Genomic DNA, 21,549 nt, shown 5'->3' with positions numbered 1-21,549 from the left:
AATATACTGCTTGCTGATGAGACAGACCCCTTACAGCTAGAAGATTTAGGGGAAGAAAGTGACATTGATTCAGAAGATGATGTGGAAGAATGTCCAGATGTGTCTGATACAGGTCAAGATGGAGAGAGTGAGGAGGATGCTCAAGACATAGAAACATATTACTTTTCTGGTTATTAAACATTTTTTTCCACCTGATTATGTGTATTCTCATTTATTACATTCCTATTAAGGTAACTGATCACTTTTAGAGCATTGACGTTTTTAAAAAAGGGAAATATAGCCAATTTTCTAGCCTGTGCCGGACAGGCGCAATGCCCCTAAACTCGTTATGAAACATATTGCCCCTGACGGAGGGTTAACCAGGCCTCCCTGGTTGAGCTAAGATATGATTTGAACTGCGTTATAAGCTTATCTATCTGTGTTTGGACTAAGACAAGGATTTATTCGTGTCAAGTATCCTCAAGAATAACTGTGCTTCATAGACTTTCTGCTTGATTGCATTTTCCTCTGAAGTTTCCTATAGACTGCTAAGTTGCGTTTATTATTTGCACCAAGTGTTGTGGACTTGAGTTTCTCTCTGCACCTGTTTGAATCACCGTGTGATAATATAGACTTTACCACTTATAAAACTGTGTCCTGTAGTTGTCTTGTTCCACGCAAAGAGTCTCCTGAGTTACCCCCTATAATTATTACACTCTTATGGTCAGCAGGGTCCTCTCTCTCCTGTAGAGTGTAAGCTCTTATACTCAGTGGGGTCCTATCTCTCCTGTAGAGTGTAAGCTCTTATGGTCAGCAGAGCCCTCTCTCCTGTAGAGTGTAAGCTCTTATGGTCAGTAGGGTCCTCTCTCCTGTAGACTGTAAGCTCTTATAGTCAGTGGGGTCCTCTCTCTCTTTCCTGTAGAGTGTAAGCTCTATGGTCAGTGGGGTCCTCTCTCTCCTGTAGAGTGTAAGCTCTTATGGTCAGCGGGGTCCAAATTTTAAAAAGTCAGCTAATCTTTAGTGCACAGGAGCCGTATACAAGAAACGGTACATTCACTTTCAGTCTATATTATTTTGTTCATTTTTTTTTAAAATCCATTGAACCAATAAAAATAATTGCACAAGCTAACATTGCCTGTGAAAATTCAGTTCTAGGAACCTAGCTAGTTCAGGCTGATCAATTAATTATATCAATGGCACTGGAACGTTTCAGTGAGTGCCAGTTTCTGCCCAGCTTGGGTGCCCTAAATAGTATGACCACACCTGTGTAAATGTGATTTATGTGATTTATACTTGGTTGCATGGCCTCAGGATTTCTTTGTGGGAAAAATCAGCAGGAATTTTCACACGGTTGTAATTCTTTCAATAGTTGAAAACCTCCTGTACTGCTTAGTAGCGAACGTAAGGTGAGCAAATAACTGAAATGCAAAGGAGGTGGAAAGTGGAAATAAAACTGGCAATATTTTCCAGGATGGCAAAATTGACACAATAATTTGGGTCTCATTTTAATATTTGCTGTGGAGCCCCCTCTTCCACAGTACAGGTAGTACATGACACACCATGAGACTACTACCGGGCCCAAAGAGAGGGGACCCTGTGTGAGTTGCTTTGCTCAAGCAGGATTCCCCTCCCAGGAGGAACTGTGTAGAAGCAAACAAGGGGTAAGGAAGAGACTGAAAGATCATGAAATAATAAGAAACCCAATTTGGCTTTTGTTGTGGGACCTCCTTTCTCACCATGAACAGCACCTGACACCTATATTTAGGCAGTTTGATACTTTCTGGAGTGAGGGAATTGCTGAAAATTCAAGGAAAGAATATGGAGGAGGAAGTGAACACCAAGCCATTCTGTTCTAGGTCGCAAACCCAACATCGTAACACCCTGATTTCTTCTGTGGGGCCTCCTCTCTCCAATATACAGGTAATATATACTATAGAATCCATGCTGCTACTATGGGGCCCATAGAAAGAGGTGATTGAGGCCCATCCACTGAGAGAAAAAAGCTCATGTAGTATTCCCCTCCCCAGAGGAACAGCATGGTTGCAAACATAGGGGTAAGGAACTGAATGAAGGGTCAATAAAATAATGGGGGACCCATTTTGATCTTTGTTATGGGGCCCCCTTCTCACCTATAAACATGATGAGATGGCTTAATACATTCTACATCAGAATACAAATATTGATAACACATGAAGTTCTGAAACAATATGAGATCCAGAAACCCAATTGTTAGAACCGTAACCTACCTGCCTAGAAGAAGGAACTCCCCGATTATGCCCTGACGCCTCATAGCCATTAAAAGTCCTCTGACGGTCATTCCTTCGCAAAAGCAGACCACGACTCTGGCCTTGGGAAGATGACTCCGCAGTTTTTTCAATAATTTATCAAAGTTCTGTTCTCCAGCGTTACTGTAAATCTTGTATGAGTGAGCGATGCAGACCCCATCCTTGGCGGACATGTCCTTAAAAGCTTCCATGCCTCTTTCTCCATAGTTACCTAGACAAATGAGAAAAAGGTCATTATCGGATATCTATCCCAAAATTTATTTTAAAATATCAATAGAGTATTGAATACAGACCGGTTTCTTTTTTCTATTTTTTTTTTTTTAACTGCCTGTGATGATAATGAGATGACGGCGAAGAAGTGAACTCCACAGATCAGGAAGTGCAATATTTCAGGAAACTTTTAACCCGTTAGTTGCCAAATTAAAATTTTTACAAGTACGGATTTTTCAGAAAAGGGCGACCCAATATTCAATTAAAAATGACAATGACATGATTTCCTATTTTGAAAACATTCATTTTACAAACACAACACAAAAAATTTGACCTAATTATAAAAATTATAAAATCTTAGTTGCTAGAAGCTAAAGATTAGGCGTCCCAAAAAAAGGACATTGGTAGATAATGGGTTAATATTACTAATGAGTCAATAGTAATGACATATAAATAAAAAAAAAAAAATATATATATATATTGGTAAAAAAATGTGTAACATAAAAGACAGACTTATACAACGGGTCATTTTTTATTAAAGATTTTATTAAGCAATATTTTCCCCCGATCCACCAACTTGCATATTTACCATCCCATTGAACATAACAGGAGAATCAATTTACGAATGATTCTCAAAATACCTGGCAGCGATGATATGATCACAATGATACCCAATTTGTATATATTTTTTTGTTTTACTACTTTTGCACAAGAAAATTAAAATATATACCGTATATATATATTTTGCATCATAACATTTGCCCTGGCACAAGTTTTTCATTCTTTTTTTTGTTGACAGAACTTTGAACACTTCTGTATGTTTTTGATCACTTTTGATTTCATTTTATGTGAGGTGGAATTAACAAAAACAGCAATTCTGGCATTGGTTAATTCTCTATTTTTTTTTGTAGCGTTTATTGTATGGGATAAATAATGATATTGAAGTTTCATGGACACCGTAATGCTAAGCATGTCTCTTTTAAGAACGTTTAATTTTATCCAGCTTTTTTGTTTTTAAGTGTCATGGTAAAACTGGGATTTTGGGGAGAGTGTTTTTACTTTTTTCTTTAAAGAGGACATGTGACTAGGTTAAAAGTAGCCAGTTTTTGCCCTTAATTTAGGTGGTAGGTTGGCACTCTGTGTTGCAGTGACGCTTATGGAGAAAACAGTGATACGTGCTCACATATGGCATGAAATTCTTTTAATCCAGTATACACATGGAAATCCAATTACACAGACTTTTAGCTCATCCCCTTATTTTAGTCTTGCTGCTCACCTGATACGCAATTTTTTTTTAGTTTTTTGAAAATTTTCCATATGGTTCCAGACATACAGACCTCATTATGCAGAGTGCTATTTTCTATCGTCTTTACCAAAGGGGAGTGGCTCACAGGATCCTCTAGGGAGTGTCTTTAGGCTCCTCTGCATTATATCCCTGAAGCCACACCTCCTTAAGCCTGAATAAGAGGCCCATATATATTGAATTGTATGGCTTTTGACCTGGTGTCAGGTTCCTTTTTAACACTTAATTTTTTTTTCCTTTTTTTTACAATATTAGTCTCTCAAGGGGACTTGAATATGAGATCCTTTGATCTCTTAGGCAATACACTGCACTACTTATGTAGTGCAATACAGTATGCATTAACTTATCCTATCAATGTGATCCTGATTTTTGCTGCAGTATACAGATGTAGAATATAGCAGATTCAGAGGCCATTGTCAGGCCTCTTGTGGCCATAGATACCTATCAGCACCTCCCAATTGTACTGTGCTGATGAACTGACAGAGGTAACCTGCGCCCTCTGTCATACTCATGTGCTGATACCACAGTTGATAGATAGAGGAATAAATAGGGTTAAGCTGATGGGATTGATGAGAACATTAATACTGGCGGTTACAGCTGTGATCAGCATGACATATATCCATCATGGAGCACAAAGTGACAAGAGCTCATGAAATATACAAAAAAAGAGGACCTGTCAAAAGACTGTTTTCTGCTTGGTGTAAATGCCGCAGTTCTCCTGAATCTGTTATTGCTTTTCTTTTGTTCCTGCTCCTCTCCGTTCCTGAGGTATGACCCTGCTTCTTTGCATGAAAGTTTAGTCTTATTTACAAGTGGGTGTGGTCCTTTTTTCTGTGGGAATATTCATGAGAATCCTTCCTACTTGGCTAACAAGAACAGATTTATACACAGGGAAAGAGGAGGCCGTATCTCAGGAAAGGAGAGGTGCAGGAACAGAAGAAAAACAGCGTCGGATTCAGGAGAATGGCGGCATTTACACCAGGTAAAAAAAAAATACATATATAGACAAGTGACAGGTCCTTTTTAAGTAAATTGGCTTAGTTGTAATACCAGCCATAGCCTATGCACAGGGGTGGCGCTGTTTCTGAATAAAAAAAAATCTCTTTGACTTGTGAACTGTTATCTGCATTACCAAGCGTTTCTCTCCAGAACAATGGATGCATACTGTTTATCCACCATCACATAGAGCGAACTGAGTCACAGAACTTCTCATAGAAATGCTGAAACATTACCAGACATTGCAAACAAGAAAATAAACAACTGTAAAAATACCGCACTTTGCACATACCCCATAGGACGACAATCAGGTTGCACACTTCTGCTAAATGACACTCGCCTGGAGCCAAAACAAAACAGCATTCTTACAGCTTTATATATTGGAGTGTGCCGAGATAAATTACTGTTTAGTGATAGCAACCTGCCTGCCCTCTGGAGACGTCTCCATCCTGCTCAACGCCGAGCAGTGTAAGAATTGTGATGATATCAAAAACTTCTAATTCCGGCTTTTCTGCAGTGTTGGAATCACATTAATCTTTATTACACTGCTGGAGAAGCAGCAGCTTCTTCACGGGTTTTATGCAAAGCAATAAAAAAGTTGTCCCCTTCTTAAAGGGAACCTGTCACCCCCAAAATCGATGGTGAGCTAAGCCCACCCATCAGGGGCTTATCTACAGCATTCTGTAATGTTGTAGATAAGCCCCCGATGTATCCTAAAAGATGAGAAAAAGAGGTTATATTATACTCACCCAGGGGCGGTCCCGGTACGATGGGTGTCGCGGTCCGGTCCGGGGCCTCCCATCTTCTTATGATGACGTCCTTTTCTTGTCTTCACGCTGCGGCTCTGGCACAGGCATACTTTGTCTGTCCTGTTGAGGACAGAGCAAAGTACTGCAGTGCACAGGCACCGGACCTCTCTGACCTTTCCTGGCACCTGAGCACTGCAGTACTTTGCTCTGCCCTCAACAGGGTAGACAAAGTATGCCTGTGCCGGAGCCGCAGAAAGAAGACAAGAAGAAGACGTCATCGTAAGAAGATGGGAGGCCCCGGACCGCGACGCCCATCGTACCAGGACCGCCCCTGGGTGAGTATAATCTAACCTCTTTTTCTCATCTTTTAGGATACATCGGGGGCTTATCTACAGCATTACAGAATGCTGTAGATAAGCCCCTGATGCTGGTGGGCTTAGCTCACCTTCGATTTTGGGGGTGACAGGTTCCCTTTAAGTTTAAATATACAATTAACGTACATAAAAAGTTAAGTCACTTTCTGAAAACATCACTTCTCGTATTACAGATTGTAGTAAGGTTCGGAGCTTTATTTATAATAATGATGGCTTCGGAGCTGAAATCTCCCAGCATTTATGAATTTTGTTTGTACAGAGCTAATTTTGGTGATTTGCATCCTGGGAATTGTTTTTATTCAGAAATGTAATGTATAAAATATTTACAGTCTACCTGTCCTATAGAAGCTTTGACAAGCTGTTTGGGAGTGTCTGACAATAAGCTGGTAGACTGGTTCTATTGACAAAAAGCAGAATTGTAAATGTTGCTCTACCAGTTCTCGGAAGGCTGAGATGTGTAACCCCCGCCCACACCACTGATTGACAGCTTTCTGTGTACACTGTGCATAGGCAGAAAGCTTCCCATCGGTGGTGGGGGCAGGGTTATACAGAGCTAATGAATATGGAGGACTACATAGCAGCGGGATAACTAGTCCACTTGGGATAATCTCCTGCTAATGAAACCATGATTTTAAAACATCTACACCAAGCAACCCAGTATTTGACACTTTGCTAGAATCTGGGTCTCTGTCATTTTGCTGCTCTCAGATTATATTTCCTTTAAATAGGTTGTTTTAAGCTTAAATACTAGTGATAAGCGAGCACTAAAATGCTCAAGTGCTTGGTGCTCAAATCAAGCTTTTCAGATGCTCGGATGGGTTTGACTGGAGTACAATGGATGTCAATGGGAAACTCTAGTATTTTTCCGTAAAACCCTAACAGGAAGGCAGGAGGAGGGATGGAAAATCACTGAAATGGATGGAAACAATGCTCAAATAGAATGGGAACAGTATGGGGAAGACGCCTGGAAGCATCTCTGACTCCCAGGTCACTGCGGGGAACTAAATAAGTAAATAATGTAAAAAAGGATGTGATTTTTGATAACCAGCCAAGGTAAAGCAGATAGCTGTGGGCTGATGTTATCAGGCTGGGAAAGTCCCTGGTTATTGGCCCTTTCCCAGTCAAAAAATATGAGCCAGCAGCAGCCACAGAATTGGTGCATCACGTTAGATGTGCCAGTTCTGGCACTCTGCCCAGTTCTTCCCTATTTTCCTGGTGCAGTTGCAATTGGAATAATATATTTGGGGGTTGATGTTACCTGTGTAATGTCCACTGGCATCAAACTCAGGGGTTAGTAATGAAGAGGTGTCTATCAAACACCCAATTACTAAATCAGTAATCCAAAAATAATCCATGCACAAAGAAAAAAAAAATCTGTATTTTTTGATTACCAGGTTACTAATGGAAATGTCTGATTGGGTTTGATGCCAGCTGACATGAACCTGAAAAAAATATTACCCCGATTGCTTACGCCCCGGGGCAATCGGGAAGAGCTTGGCAAATCTTCAGAATTGGTGTATCTAATGGAGGCGCCAATTCTGCGGTGGCTGATGGCTGGTATTTTTAGGTTGCAAAGGGGCCAATATGCATGGACCTTCCCAGCCTGATAATATCAGCCCACAGCTGTCTGCTTCACTGTGGCTGGTTATCAAAAATAGAGGGGACCCCATGTCATTTTTTTTTTTAAATTATTTATTTAACAGGTTTAAAAAGGTTAAACACTCCCTTTAGTACCACATGAAAGGCACCAAAGAGTGCAACTTTATATTATTTAGGGGGAGACATTAATCTAAGCTCTCCCTCCTAGATCAACTCTCCCTGAGCTGCTTCCAGAGGAGAATGTGTCGAGCATTGTGCCACCAGGTCTTCTATAGGACTCAATGACGTGAAGTAGCTGGCCAATCACAATAATTCCAGTAGGCAACATGGTTTTGGCATTCCCGTGTATGGCAGGCAATCCTCGCATGCTTATTGGCTGTCTAACACTGGTGAAACATGCGGTCTGGGGACTCGAGCATGGCGCACGAGCACCTGCGATCCTCGATAAATTAACGAGCGCGCTGAAGCATCCTGATGCTTGATTGAGGAACAAGCAGCGGCGAGCACACTCGCTCACCACTACTGATGACCTACCCTTAAGTTCTTAACATCAATTCAGTTGGTGTCCAATAAGTGGAACGTCACTAATCAACAATTACAAGGTTTTTGAGCTACAGTCAGTATACAGAATACAGGTCTGGGAAAGCAGAGCTCCTTACATTGTGTAATGGCCATTCTCGGGTAAGGCACTTCAGCTCCTATTGAAATGAATGTGATTTGAGCTGCTGTACTCGAGAACGGCCACTACACAGCGTACACATCTCTTTGTCTCCATATCTGTGCAGTGTCTACTGTTAGGCTCATCTGGTGAGGTGGAGTCTCAAAGCCCAAGGTCCGGGTGGGCCACAGGCGTCAGTGTAGCTAGCAGGTGAGGCACGTGGGAAACAGGTGGCAAAGGTATTTGAGGCCAAAGTCGGGTAGGAGACCGGAAAGGAAGGGTAGGAGGCCGGAGGCAGATGTCCTGGAGACTGCAGTCAAACAAGAGACCAGGGACAGGTAGCAGAGGTCTGGAGATCGCAGTTGGACAGGAGACTTGGAACAGATAGCAGAGGTCTAGGAGACCACAAGTGGACAGTAGACCAGGAACAGGAGGCAGAGGTCTGGGAGACCGTACGCGGACAGGACACTGGGAAAAGGAAGAAGAGATCATGGACACTGCAGGCAGACATGACACTGGGAACAGATAGCAGAGGTCCTGGAGACCACAGGTGGACAGTAGACCAGAAACAGGCAGCAGAGATTCTGGAGACCACAGACAGGTATAACAGGTCCTGGAGACCGCAGCTAGACAGCAGACCGGGAACAGGTGGCAAAGGTCCTGCAGGAAGACAGGATTCTGAAGCACTTAGAAGTCTTAATAGTAGGCCTTATATAGACCCAGGCAGATGATCACATTGGATCACGCTGAGCTATCTGCAAAGCCCGATGTGAGGCACAACAGAGTTCTGTGGACTGGGATATGAGTAGCAAATGCAGGATCCGGGACAATAGCGTAGCATCTACATCTTGAACTTCTCCTTACTGTGGATGCCTACTAAGGATAGTTCATCACTATCTAAAGCCTGGACAACTCTCTTATAGATACTTTGTAAATGGTCTTGAAAAGAGACGGAGTTATGAAATTAAAACCGTTCCCTTGTGCCCTCTCTCCTCTTCTCATATGTGGCTCTATATAAGCAAGTATAATAAATAAATAATACTAGAAGAATTGCTGCTTCTTCTGTGCCGGGGTCTTCATAAATCTTTCCCTTATAACAAAGCATTGCGAGCTGAGAACAGAAGAAATATCCCAATTCTCTGCTGTACCAAACCTTGCAAACAAATAAATACATCACCCCGTATGGAGCGGAGACCAAATGCATTACTTGTGTTTGAGGAGCCGTATATCACACATATTGTACTAGTTTCCTTTGATAACACTTCTTGGAAAGTGATGTATTAAGTGGAAAGTACATTATAGCAGCTGTGCCTGTTTTCAAGACACTTTACAAGGAGTGTTATCACAAAAGGGATAATGTGAGTTATTTATCAAGTGGGAGCGAGTACTCAGGGGAGGATTGTCAGGACACATATAACAATCCACCCCTATTCATGTCCTATGTTTCAATTATATTACACTGTAAAAGCAAAAACAATTATCCTTGCTCCGGTTATAAAAGATGTTCATAAATGAAAATACATGCATGAAAAGAAATCTCCGGTCTGAAGCCCTAACAGCCATTAAGAAATTGCAATATAAGCAATTCCCTAACATAATGTGATCCGAATCCGGACAGTAGAGGATATCATTTCCCCCCGAGGAAGCAGATACATACTGACGCAAAACGCGCGTTGGGGTCTGTCATATCCCCCTGTAGCCGCTTTCTGATCCATCATGGGTAAGGGTGCAATAATAACTTTTTCAGCTACTTAAATCCTACACAGGCACTTTGAATAATGCTGACTTTGTGTCCATTGTGACAATTATCTTTATATCACACTCCATTGACCTGTGTTTTACCCTTCATAGATTTGGGATTCCTGCTTTTCTATTGTAGGACACACTGTTGTTAGATACTGTTACATGCCAGTTAGGATTGTTTTGCTTCTCTATCATCCTGTTTTCCATGTTTGTCTTTATATGCGATTTTATGGTATATATTTAATAAAGAGTAATTGATAACTCGCCAGTAATACTCCCTTTTTTTTGAGTGCGTCATATAATTCTTTGGCAAGGCAATTTACATAGACATCCATACATGGAATATGACTAGAAATGTGTGGATATTCATAACTATGAGCCTGATGAATCTATTGCCATTTTCAGCAGAGAATATAATTGTAGCAGCTGATAATTAGAGAATGGACCTTGTAAATGGGTCATGGGTGAGATAAAAGCCAAGTAGCGAGCCTTCCCTTCCAATCCCGGCCATGCACTCCAACAGTAGTGTACAATAACATATGGGACATTACCACGTTCAGTACAAATTGTCCTGTCCATTTTCTCTTACTACCCATTGTGTGAATTAGAAATGTAAAGTTACGGTAAACTTTTCGCAGAATACCCTTAGATTTTTAATCTTCATGGCCCAAACTTATGAAATTCTGTGATGTGCTTGTGGGTTTACATTACTCACTAAACACTTAGATAAATTCCTTGTGAGGGTTTAGTTTCCTAAATGGGGTCACTTGTGAGGGTTTCTGCTTTTTTCGCAATTCAGTAGCTCTATAATTGCAAAATGGTGTTCAAATTTCCACTCCAAAAATCAAATACCGTAACACTTTTTTCTATCCAAGCCCAAGCTGAGTACCCAACCAATAGTTTTTCAATACACATGGGATATGCAAAATCAACAGACAGCCCTGGCACACCAGCCTGACCAAAGAACTGAGGCGAGCTTCCAGGAGTGCAGATGGAAAAGATCCCACTCCAACGAGCACTTCATCGCATTTAAACAGTCCCTCACTACTTTCAAGACCTCACTCGCAACAGCAAAACAAACCTACTTCTCATCTCTCATATCCTCCCTGTCTCACAATCCTAAACAGTTATTCAACACCGACAATTCTCTCCTCCGTCCCCCAGCACCTCCTCCCTCCCCACTCATCTCAGCTGAAGACTTTGCCTCATTTTTCAAGCAGAAGATTGAGAACATCAGAGACAGTTTTAGTGGACAACCCCCAGATCCCTTCCTCCCAACTACCCAGCCCTCCACCTCCAAAACCAACTTCTCCACCATTACAGAAGATCGACTCTCCACTCTACTCTCAAGATCACATCTCACCACCTGTGCACTTGACCAGATCCCATCCCACTTCATCCCAAACCTCGCCAGAGTCTTCATCTCAACCCTAACCCATCTCTTCAACCTATCACTAACAACTGGTGTTTTCCCCTCAAGCTTTAAACACACCTCAATCACACCTATCCTCAAAAAGCCCTCTCTTGACCCATCCTCTGTATCTAGCTATCGCCCTATATCAATTTTCCCCTGTCCCTCAAAACTACTGGAACAACACGTCCATCTTAAACTGTCCTCCCATCTATCTTCCTGCTCCCTCTTCGACCACTTACAATCAGGCTTCCGGTCACACCACTCCACTGAAACTGCCTTAACTAAGGTCACCAATGACCTATTAACCGCCAAGAGCAAGTGACACTACTCTATCCTCCTCCTGCTGGACCTGTCCTCTGCCTTTGACACAGTGGACCATTCCCTGTTGCTGCAGACCTTCTCATCCCTTGGCATCACAGGCTTGGCTGTTATGATCCTAGTGGCTGAGGATCACAAAACGGACTAGCTAAGTTTATGAACATAGACACGAGCTCTAGGGAGGTGGTAACTGGACTGACCGCAAACCTGATCCTAACCAACACACTAAAGGTAGCCGGTGAACGTGCCTAAAAACCTGGACGTCTCGACGCAGCCTGAGAAACTATCTACTCCTGGAAGGAAAGTAAGACCTCACTTGCCTCAAGAGAAATCACCCCAAAGATATAGGAAGCCCCCAACAAATAATAACGGTGAGGTAAGGGGAAAACACAAACGTAGAAATGAAAACAGATTCAGCAAATGAGGCCCGCTAATACTAGATAGCAGAAGACAGATAGGGAACTGTGCGGTCAGTAAAAAACCCTATGCAAAATATCCACGCTGAGAATACAAGAACCCCCACACCAGCTAACGGTGTGAGGGGAGAAACTCAGCCCCCTAGAGCTACCAGCAAGCAAGGAAATCACATATTAGCAAGCTGGACAAGAAACAAAAATAAACCAAGAAACATATGTCCACTGATGGTCAAAAAATGAACCAAGCAAAACTTAGCTTCTCTTGAAGAGACTGATAACAAAGGACTGCAGGAGAGTTCCAAAATAGCACTGAAGACATTGACAGCAGGCAACAACTGAGAGTCCAGGTGAACTAAATAGGAAACCAGCTAACAGATAACGAGACAGCTGATTAGCCTCAGACCTGCAGAATGACACAAAGAACCACCAGAGGGAGCCCAAAGACAGCACTCACACAGTACCAGTTGTGACCACAAGAGGGAGCCCAAAAACAGAGTTCACAACACTTGGCCCTATCCTGGATTTCGTCATACCTAACTGACCGGACATTCAGCGTCTCCCACTCACACACCACCTCCTCACCTCGCCCCCTATCTGTCGGAGTCCCGCAAGGTTCAGTTCTAGGCCCCCTGCTCTTCTCCATCTACACCTTTGGCCTGGGACAGCTCATAGAATCTCACAGCTTTCAGTATCATCTCTATGCTGATGACACACAGATCTACATCTCTGGACCAGATATCACCTTCCTACTAACCAGAATCCCTCAATGTCTGTCCGCTATTTCATCCTTCTTCTCCGCTAGATTTCTAAAACGTAACATGGACAAAACAGAATTCATCATCTTTCCCCCATCTCATGCGACCCCCCCAACGAACCTATCCATTACAGTAAACGGCTGCCCACTCTCCCCAGTCCCACAAGCTCGCTGTCTTGGAGTAATTCTTGACACTGATCTCTACTTCAAAATTCATATCCAAGCCCTTTCCACTTCCTGCCGCCTTCAACTCAAAAATATTCATGGATCCATACATTCCTAAACCAAGAACCTGCAAAAACCCTAGTCCATGCCCTCATCATCTCCTGCCTCGACTACTGTAAACTCCTGCTCTGTGGCCTCCCCTCTAACACTCTCGCACCCCTCCAATCTATTCTAAACTTTGCTGCCCAACTAATCCACCTGTCCCCCTGCTATTCCCCAGCCTCTCTCCTCTGTCAACCCCTTTACTAGCTCCCCGTTACCCAGAGACTCCAGTACAAAAGCCTAACCATGATACACAAAGCCATCCACAACCTGTCTCCTCCATACATCTGTGACCTCGTCTCCCGGTACTTTCCTGCACGCAACCTCCGATCCTCACAAGATCTCCTTCTCTACTCCCCTCTTATCTCCTCTTCCCACAATCGCATACAATATTTCTCTCGTGCATCCCCTTACTCTGGAACTCTCTACCGCAACACATCAGACTCTCGCCTACCATCGAAATCTTCAAAAAGAACCTGAAGACTCACCTCTTCCGACAAGCCTACAACCTGCAGTAACCACTGATCGACCAAACCGCTGCACGACCAGCTCTATCCTCGCCTACTGTATTCTCACCCATCCCTTGTAGATTGTGAGCCTTCGCGGGCAGGGTCCTCTCTCCTCCTGTACCAGTTATGACTTGTATTGTTTAAGATTATTGTACTTGTTTTTATTATGTATACCCCTCCTCACATGTAAAGCGCCATGGAATAAATGGTGCTATAATAATAAATAATAATAATAATAATAATATCAGAGCGGTGGAAAGAATTGTGCAACAAATTATGAGGTCCTTTTTATCCTATTACCCCTTGTGAAAATTACAAATTTGGGGTTCGAACAACATTTCACTGGGAGAAGTTTTTTTTTTCGTTTTCAAGTCCAAATATTAAAAAAACTCTGTGTAGCCCTGGTAGGTGTAATTGGTCAACACACCCTTGCATGAATTTCTTAAGGGCATTTGTTTCCAAAGTAGGCTAATTTGTGGGGCATTTCTGCTGTCTTGATACCACAGGGGCTCTCCTAATGTGAAAAGGTGTCCACAAGCTATTCCAGTCAAATTTGTACTCTTAAAAGTCAAATAGTGCTATTTTCGTTCTGAGCCTTGCCAGGTGCACAAACATTTATTTTTTTCCTAAACTTGGGGCATCATCATGTTCAGAAGAGATTGCATAATAAACTGTGGGGTGCATTTTCTCCTACAACCCCTTGTGAAAATGACAAATTGAAAACATTTTACTGGAAAAATAAATATGTTTTATCTTTCTTCATTTCACTTTGCCTTAATTCGTGTAGCACCTGAGGGGTTAACCCATTTACCGAGAGCAATTTGTAATAATTTGAGGGATGCAGATTTAATTTCGCATTACTTCTGGGGGGTTTCTATTTTATATAGGCTTCTCAAAACTGAATAATCCATAAAAATTAGGATTTGTAATTTTCCTTGAAAAAAAAAAAAGAAAAATTCCAGGTAAAACTTTCTTCTAACATCCTAATAAAATAAAAAATTGTTTGAAAAATTATACTGATATAAAGTAGACATATGGGAATTGTTATTTATTAACTATTTTGTGTTTTAGAATTGAAATTTGCAAAATTTCCAGCAAATGTCAGATATTGTCATAATAAAATGTAAAATATATACAAGAATATCAACCTAAATTTACCACTAACTAAATTTATCACTGGGATTGAGTTGAAGCATTAAAAAGTAATTGTCACATAAAGTGATATTTGAAAAATGCTGCTCAATTATGAAAGGGAAAGGGTCATGTAAAATAATGCTCTGAACCTGCAGATATGGGGTTAGTCTGCAGGCTACTAGCCTTCTGATGCTGCCTCGTGCTCGCACTGAGAGCCCCGCTGCAGGGCGGCCTCGTGCTTTCAGTCATAGGGGCGCAGTTGGTGGTCGGTGTGGATTCAGTCACCTCTCAGTGCCTAGTGAGCGGTGGCTAAAACTAAGAAATGAATGACAGTCGGCTCAGGATTAGGGTGGAGTCAGACAGCAGTTTAAATGGGACCAAGATTGGAATGCAGGTCATGGACTGGCTGGCGGCTCTCCCCACCCGAGCATGACAGCTTCATGTATTTCTTAGCTGCTGTCACACTCAGGTCTAGAAAGCTGCTGGCCAGTCTATGTACTGTGTTCTGATCTCGCTACGATTTGTACGGCCATCTGGATTCACCCTTAGAGCTATGAGTCGGTGTCGGTGCGCAATTAGAGCCGCCGCTCAATTTACACTGAGCAGTGACTGAAGCCGAACCTCCATGCCTGGAAGCACAAGGCTGCCAGGAACAGTGAAGATAATTTCCTCCTGGCAGGGTGGCTCTCATTGTGGGTTCAGGGCAGCTTTAGAAGCCTATTAACCTGGAGATTAAATCCATATCTGTTAGTTAATAGCATTTTTTTTTTACATGACATAAAGTCAAAATTGACTCAGCCCTTCAATATTAACGGATATGGCCAACATCAGTCTAATGTGTATTGGGAGCCTTAAAGGGAACCTGTCAGCAGGATTGTGCACAGTAACCCACACACAGTGTCAGGTTGGCTCCATTATACTGATTACAATGATACCTTGGTTGATGAAATCTGTCTTGTTGTTGTTCTTTAATCTTTATTTTCAGTATTGAGTTAATGGAATTCTCGTGCCCTAAGGCGGGGCTGGGGTATGTGGTGCTGTGATTAGGTGTTCATAATGCTGCCTGCTGGCAGGTCACTGTGTATTCACACTGCACAATTATGGATAACAAACCGATAAATGCTCATCTATATATGAAATTGTCTAAGGTCCACTTCCGTCTCTTTGTCTGTCTGTCTGTAACGGAAATCCAGCGACGCTGATTGGTCGCGGCCGGCTGGGCATGACCAATCAGCGAAAGGCACAGTCTGGCCGCGAATTGGCCCCTCCCTACTCCCCTCCAGTCAGTGCCCCCTAAATACTCCCCTCCAGTCAGCACCCACATAGCGTTTTAGCAGTCCATTAAACGGCATAACGCGGTGTAACGCAGTCCGTTAATGCTGCCATTAACCCTTTAAGTGTGACTAACGTTTTACTATTGATGCTGCCTATGCAGCATCAATAGTAAAAACATATAATGTTAAAAATAAGAATTAAAAAAATCATTATATTCTCACCTTCCGGCGTCCGCGGCTGCCTTTCCCGCTTCTCGCGACGCTCCGGTCCCAAGAATGCATTGCGGCAATGACCCCAGATGAAGTAGCGGTCTCGCGAGACCGCTACATGATCACAGGTTATTGCCACAAGGCATTACTGGGAATGGAGCATCGCGAGGAGCATCGCTAAAGGCCTAGGCTGGATCCAGGGGCCGCCAGAAGGTGAGTATACAGCTATTTTTTATTTTAATTCTTTTTTTTAACAGGGATATGGTGCCCACATTGCTATATACTACGTGGGCTGTGCTATATACTACGTGGCTGTGCTATATACTTTGTAGGCTGTGTCATATCCTACGTGGGCTGTGAGACTCTTTCGCCCGGGGCCCTCAAAAACCTGGAGCAGGCCCTGGCTTCACTGATTGGTCGCGCCCGGCCGCGAACAATCAGCGACAGACACAGTCCAGCCGCGAATTGGCGCGGGATTTAAACCACGCATCGCTAATTGGTCGCTGCCGGCCGAATCCTATGTATTCATTGCATTATTCTGAAATCTTCATAAATAAACTACATACATATTCTAGAATACCCGATGCGTTAGAATCGGGCCACCATCTAGTTACTTCATAATTGTGCAACCTTTCTATTTCTACCATACATTATTTAAGGACCTCATTCTTATTTGACAGCTGTCATTTGAACCATCACTTGGCACATAGTTATCTTGCCCCACTCCTACATGCACAGTAATGCTCAGATCAGAAGAGCACTCCTGGGTTCTTTATGAGAGAGTCACTGACATTTTTGAGCAAATGTTCTGTCACTATCGCTCTTCTGCATACAAAGTACCATCAATACAAAAGTCCCTATATACCGTCACTCCCTAATTAGACAACCCTAAGGCACTATCAACAGATATGCTATGATAGAATTGAGTGTAGGATCTGCAGGGGCGGAGCATAACAAAGAAAGTCAAAGAATGTTAGAGAGAATTCCTGTATCATGCTCCACCCCCGCAGAACTGACACTATTTGTTTTGCGCACAGTGTTCCTTTAAGTGCATACAGAGTACCATCAATACAGAAGTCTCTATATACCATCACTCCCTAATTAGACAACCTGTAAAATGCAACAGATATACTGTGGTAAAATTGAGTTTAGGATCTGCAGGGGCGGAGCATGACAAAGGAAGTCAAAGAATGTTAAAGAAAGAATTCCTGTATCATGCTCCACCCCTGCAGACCTGACACTATTTGCTTTGCACACAGTGTTCCTTTAATTATAGAGCCTGTTACGACACCTTTGCCAGAGGATTTTCACAACCAATGATATTGTGCTGCCAGATGTACTGTAGGTCACCTTTGGAAATAATTAATATAATACACCACAAGTGAATTTAAGCTGTCCCTCTACACAGAATCGATTTTGCTTCTAAAGAAACTGCAGGGCTGTATTTTTGGAAGGTCACAGTAATGAATAAATTACTTCTGCTACTTCATTATCCAGTCTTCCTGAAAATAAAAAAAGTTTTGCACAAAGTAAAAGTATCACACAGTTTGATGAAGCTGATATACAACTTGTGCAAACAGAATGACTATGTGATAACCTGGAAATATCCATATGACTACATTCACATGACGGTATTGACGGTCAGTGAAAAAAAAGGACAGGACTCAGAGCAATGTTATTTAACCGGGATGTCCACATGGCCATTTTTTTTTTTTCATGGACCGAATATTCGACTGGGAAAAAAATCACAGCATGCCCTGGTCTTCTCGGTTTCTAACCTGCTTGATACGGTAGTAGTATTAATTTTTGCTTAGGGTAGAAAATCCATCTTGGGCCAGAGGTGGACCTAAGATTTACGGATGAACTCCTTGCTTTTCCCTGTAAATTCTACCATACGCTTTGGTCACTGCTGCCAATCCTTCATCATGCTCTGTAGCTCGATTAGCCACCGACCTTGGTTTTTCAGTTGTGGTGACATGGCTGCCAGCTGCCACCTTCTTCCCGATTATTTTGATCCTCTCCTCCTCAACCAATGTTTTCTGACTCAGGGTATTGCAGCAGCCTCCTCCTCTCCCTATCTGAGAACTAAGATTCTGTATTTCTGACTTTTACATTACCAACCTAGCTTTTTTCCTGCCCTGATCACCGCCTACTCTACCATACCGAGTAAACTCTGCCTACCATGACCTTCTGCTCCACTACCCCACTGAGTAGGCAAATGGCCTCATCAGGGAGAAAGACAAAGGAAAAGGGAACTCGACTACCACCTTTGGAGACATAGGAGGTCAGTGGGTGCTCTCGTCCGCTGGCCCGAGACCACATGGGCCAGGGCTCAGTCACCTAAAAGTCAGTATCAACCCTTTGAAAGATCTCACCACATGACTTAGAATAAGAAGCCAAACCAGGCACATCTACAGCCTATATAATGCACTGCCCATGACTAGCACCTCAAAGTCAGCTGCAGGCTACAGAAGAGGATGCTGCACATCATGGGAGCGGAGGAAGTAAGAAGAATTGTTTACATATTCTTTAATGTGTTGAAAAACAGCAGCAAAATGGACATTATACCAGGAAGGGGCACAGGATGGGCCCCAGGATAGAGGTCATTATACCAGAAAGGGGCCCAGGAAGGAGGTGATTATTCCGGGATGAGGGTCATTATACCAGGAAGGGGCGCAGGATGGGCCACATTATCCCAGGAAGTGGACTAGGATGGGGCAAATTATGCCAGGAAGAGGACCAGTATATGGCACATTGTACGAGGAAGGGGACTAGAATAAGGAATAATAATAAAAATGGATGGGGAACATTGCTATAGGATGGGGCCTTTATAAAAGGTAGGGACCCAGTATGGGAGACCTTATACCAGGATGGGGGCATTGTTATAGGAAGTTATAGGAAGGGGCCAGGATGGGGAACAATATTACAGTAGTAGGCCCAAGACAGAGGGGATTATAACAAGAAGAGGCCCAGGACAAGAGACATTATAACAGGATGGGGACATTATATCTGGAAGGGACCCAGGATGATAGACATTATTACACTATGAGGAGCATTATTACAGAAAGAAGCCAGAAAGGGGCAAAGATGGAGGACATTATTACAGGAAAGTGCCAGGATTAGGACATTAGGTGAACAAGCAGGTCTATATAGGATCTAGAAAGAAACAAAGGCCCATAAGTCTGACCAACACATAGGTGGGCGCTGATGTCCAAATTTTACCCCAGGGTCCATCGGACTCTATTTAATCCACTGCTAGTGTCACTTACGGGGGGTAAGCAATCCTAAAAGTCAATATCGACCCTTTAATTTTTTGGATTGCTCTTTTCAATAGGTGGCACAAGAATTCCCATCCCCTTCTTCTCTGAAGAGGCTGTTTGCATATTTAAGTTCTCATGGGAACATTGCCTGGGCCTGTAAGTCTCCTTACACCAACTTGGCACTCTCCATAAGGAGAAACTTTACTCTTTAGATGTTTAGATGTCTCATTGAATAAGCTCTACCTGCCGTGACCCAAGCTGGTCTGACTACATATCTCCGATCTTGTTTTGATTCCACATCTTACATTAACTCTCATCTATTGCTAATAGAGACAACTTTAAGATTGTGGTCTGGGAAACCCTACCGCAAAGTTCAGATCACAGGAGTACATGAGTTACAGGTTAAAATCCATTGCGACCCCAATGGTCTACTACTTCAAAGTAGGCCACGTGTAAGATTCTTGCAGACATTGGTGCACCATTGGTGTTCATCCAGACTTAGATATCTCTCCTTGACTCAGAGACAAGATAAAACTTTCCATAAAGGTAGTATTGGTCATCATTAATATCAGATCTGTGGTTGTCCAACTTTGGTGAACTGATGAAGAAAAGGCCATCAATATGAAAGTCCAAGAAAGAAATATAACTACTTCCACTCTAAATCATAAAAGTCTAAGGTGAGGACTCCTGAGCCACAGTCAGATCGTCCAGTACCTGCATGAGTCATTGCATCAATATATCAGTTTTCTCTGCTTTGTTCCGGACATTGCACATTGTTAATAGTAAATTCCTTGCTGATATTTCTCCAAGACATATGACAGCAATTCACTCTCGCAGAGGATTTTTGGAAAGGCAGAGTCCTTCAACAATATTTTGCTCTCTTAACGTAAGCAACATATTCAATTTCTTAAATGAATTAAAAAAAAAACATATGTTCTTGAGATATTCCCTATTCTGGATGCTTCACTTAAAACATCACATTTCATTCCAACTCAGATGTGTTCTTAGTTTCTCTCCTACACAAAAGGCAATTATGCATTGTACGCCCACACCACCAATTTAAGCAAGAAATGGCACTTTATGCACTAATACTTAAAATAATAGCTCGGCTGGAAATCGCGCTTCATTACCTAACGTTCTGGATTTTCAAAAAAATATATCCATAAAACCCAATCAAAACAATCCTATAGTTACTGATAATTTATGTGGGAAAGTAAAAGAAACAAAAACAATCCTATCGATTCGTTACTGATAATTTATGTGGGAAAGTAAGAGACAAAAAAAAAAATCAACATATTCTGTATAGAGCTCACCGGATGATGACGCATCCAAGGATAGAAAATAAGAAAAATATATTTTATTCTGTGTATATATTTGTAATACTAATGGATGCTCCACTGTGAGACAAATGGACCATGGGTGATGGGGAAGTACATGCAAATTTGAGGATGCGAAACCTCAGGGCTGAAAAAAAAGGTGCTCACCTTGGTGCTTACCTGTCCCGCCACTGCAGCCTACTGTCCAATCCTCTGATCCATCAGGCCTCAACTTTTCTGCCTTCTTCCAGTGTATGACATCCTCTTCAGGTATTCTAACTCCGCACTGTTTCATCTGGGCCAAGTGGGCCTCTGATGTCATGGCACACGTAGTGACATCACAGCGCACGTCCTGATGCCTCGAGGACTAATCAGCATCAATGGCAGAGGGTGATGTGACACCATTAAGGCAAAGACCTACTAGTGCTCGAAACTCCAACATAGAGTGAAGATACCCCAAGAAAATCTTGCGCATCCAAAGAAGAATGAAGGAAGAGGCCAGAAGAAGTAGAAGATCAGACAGTGAGATGCGATGTCGGAACGGGTGAGTGGCGAGGTAAGTATTAATTTTTTTATCCCCTCTCCTTGACCTCTTGAAATTAACAAAACGGTGGCCGCCTTTCTGCTGAATTTGCATAAAGTGAATTTCAAAAAGTTCAGGAACAGGAAAATCTGATTTTTTTTTTTGTACATTTCTAGGCAAACTGAATTTGTCTCAAGCAAATTTGCTTATCTCCAATAATCATGCCCTCTTTGCATAAGACACACCCTTTGACGTCCT

General features: G+C 42.4%; 1 protein-coding gene across 16 annotated transcripts in view; it reads right to left on the bottom strand.

The window, feature by feature from the left end:
- The window catches only part of GRM5 (glutamate metabotropic receptor 5), a 351,429-nt gene that overhangs the window by 206,091 nt on the left and 123,789 nt on the right, over positions 1 to 21,549 (bottom strand). For all 16 annotated transcript variants that reach the window (XR_013224104.1, XR_013224105.1, XM_077298566.1 and 13 more), the window contains exon 3: positions 2,226 to 2,475. Coding sequence is in view for 14 of the 16 variants with exons in the window: in XM_077298566.1 (XP_077154681.1) it covers positions 2,226 to 2,475 (250 nt within the window). In the remaining 2 variants the exon portion in view is untranslated. The remainder of the gene's footprint in view (positions 1 to 2,225; positions 2,476 to 21,549) is intronic.

This window comes from Ranitomeya variabilis, chromosome 3 (assembly GCF_051348905.1).
Source record: "Ranitomeya variabilis isolate aRanVar5 chromosome 3, aRanVar5.hap1, whole genome shotgun sequence".
NCBI classification, from domain to species: Eukaryota; Metazoa; Chordata; class Amphibia; order Anura; family Dendrobatidae; genus Ranitomeya; species Ranitomeya variabilis.
The sequence above is the reverse complement of the archived record's forward strand: the minus strand, read 5'-3'. Positions and strand labels throughout refer to the sequence as shown.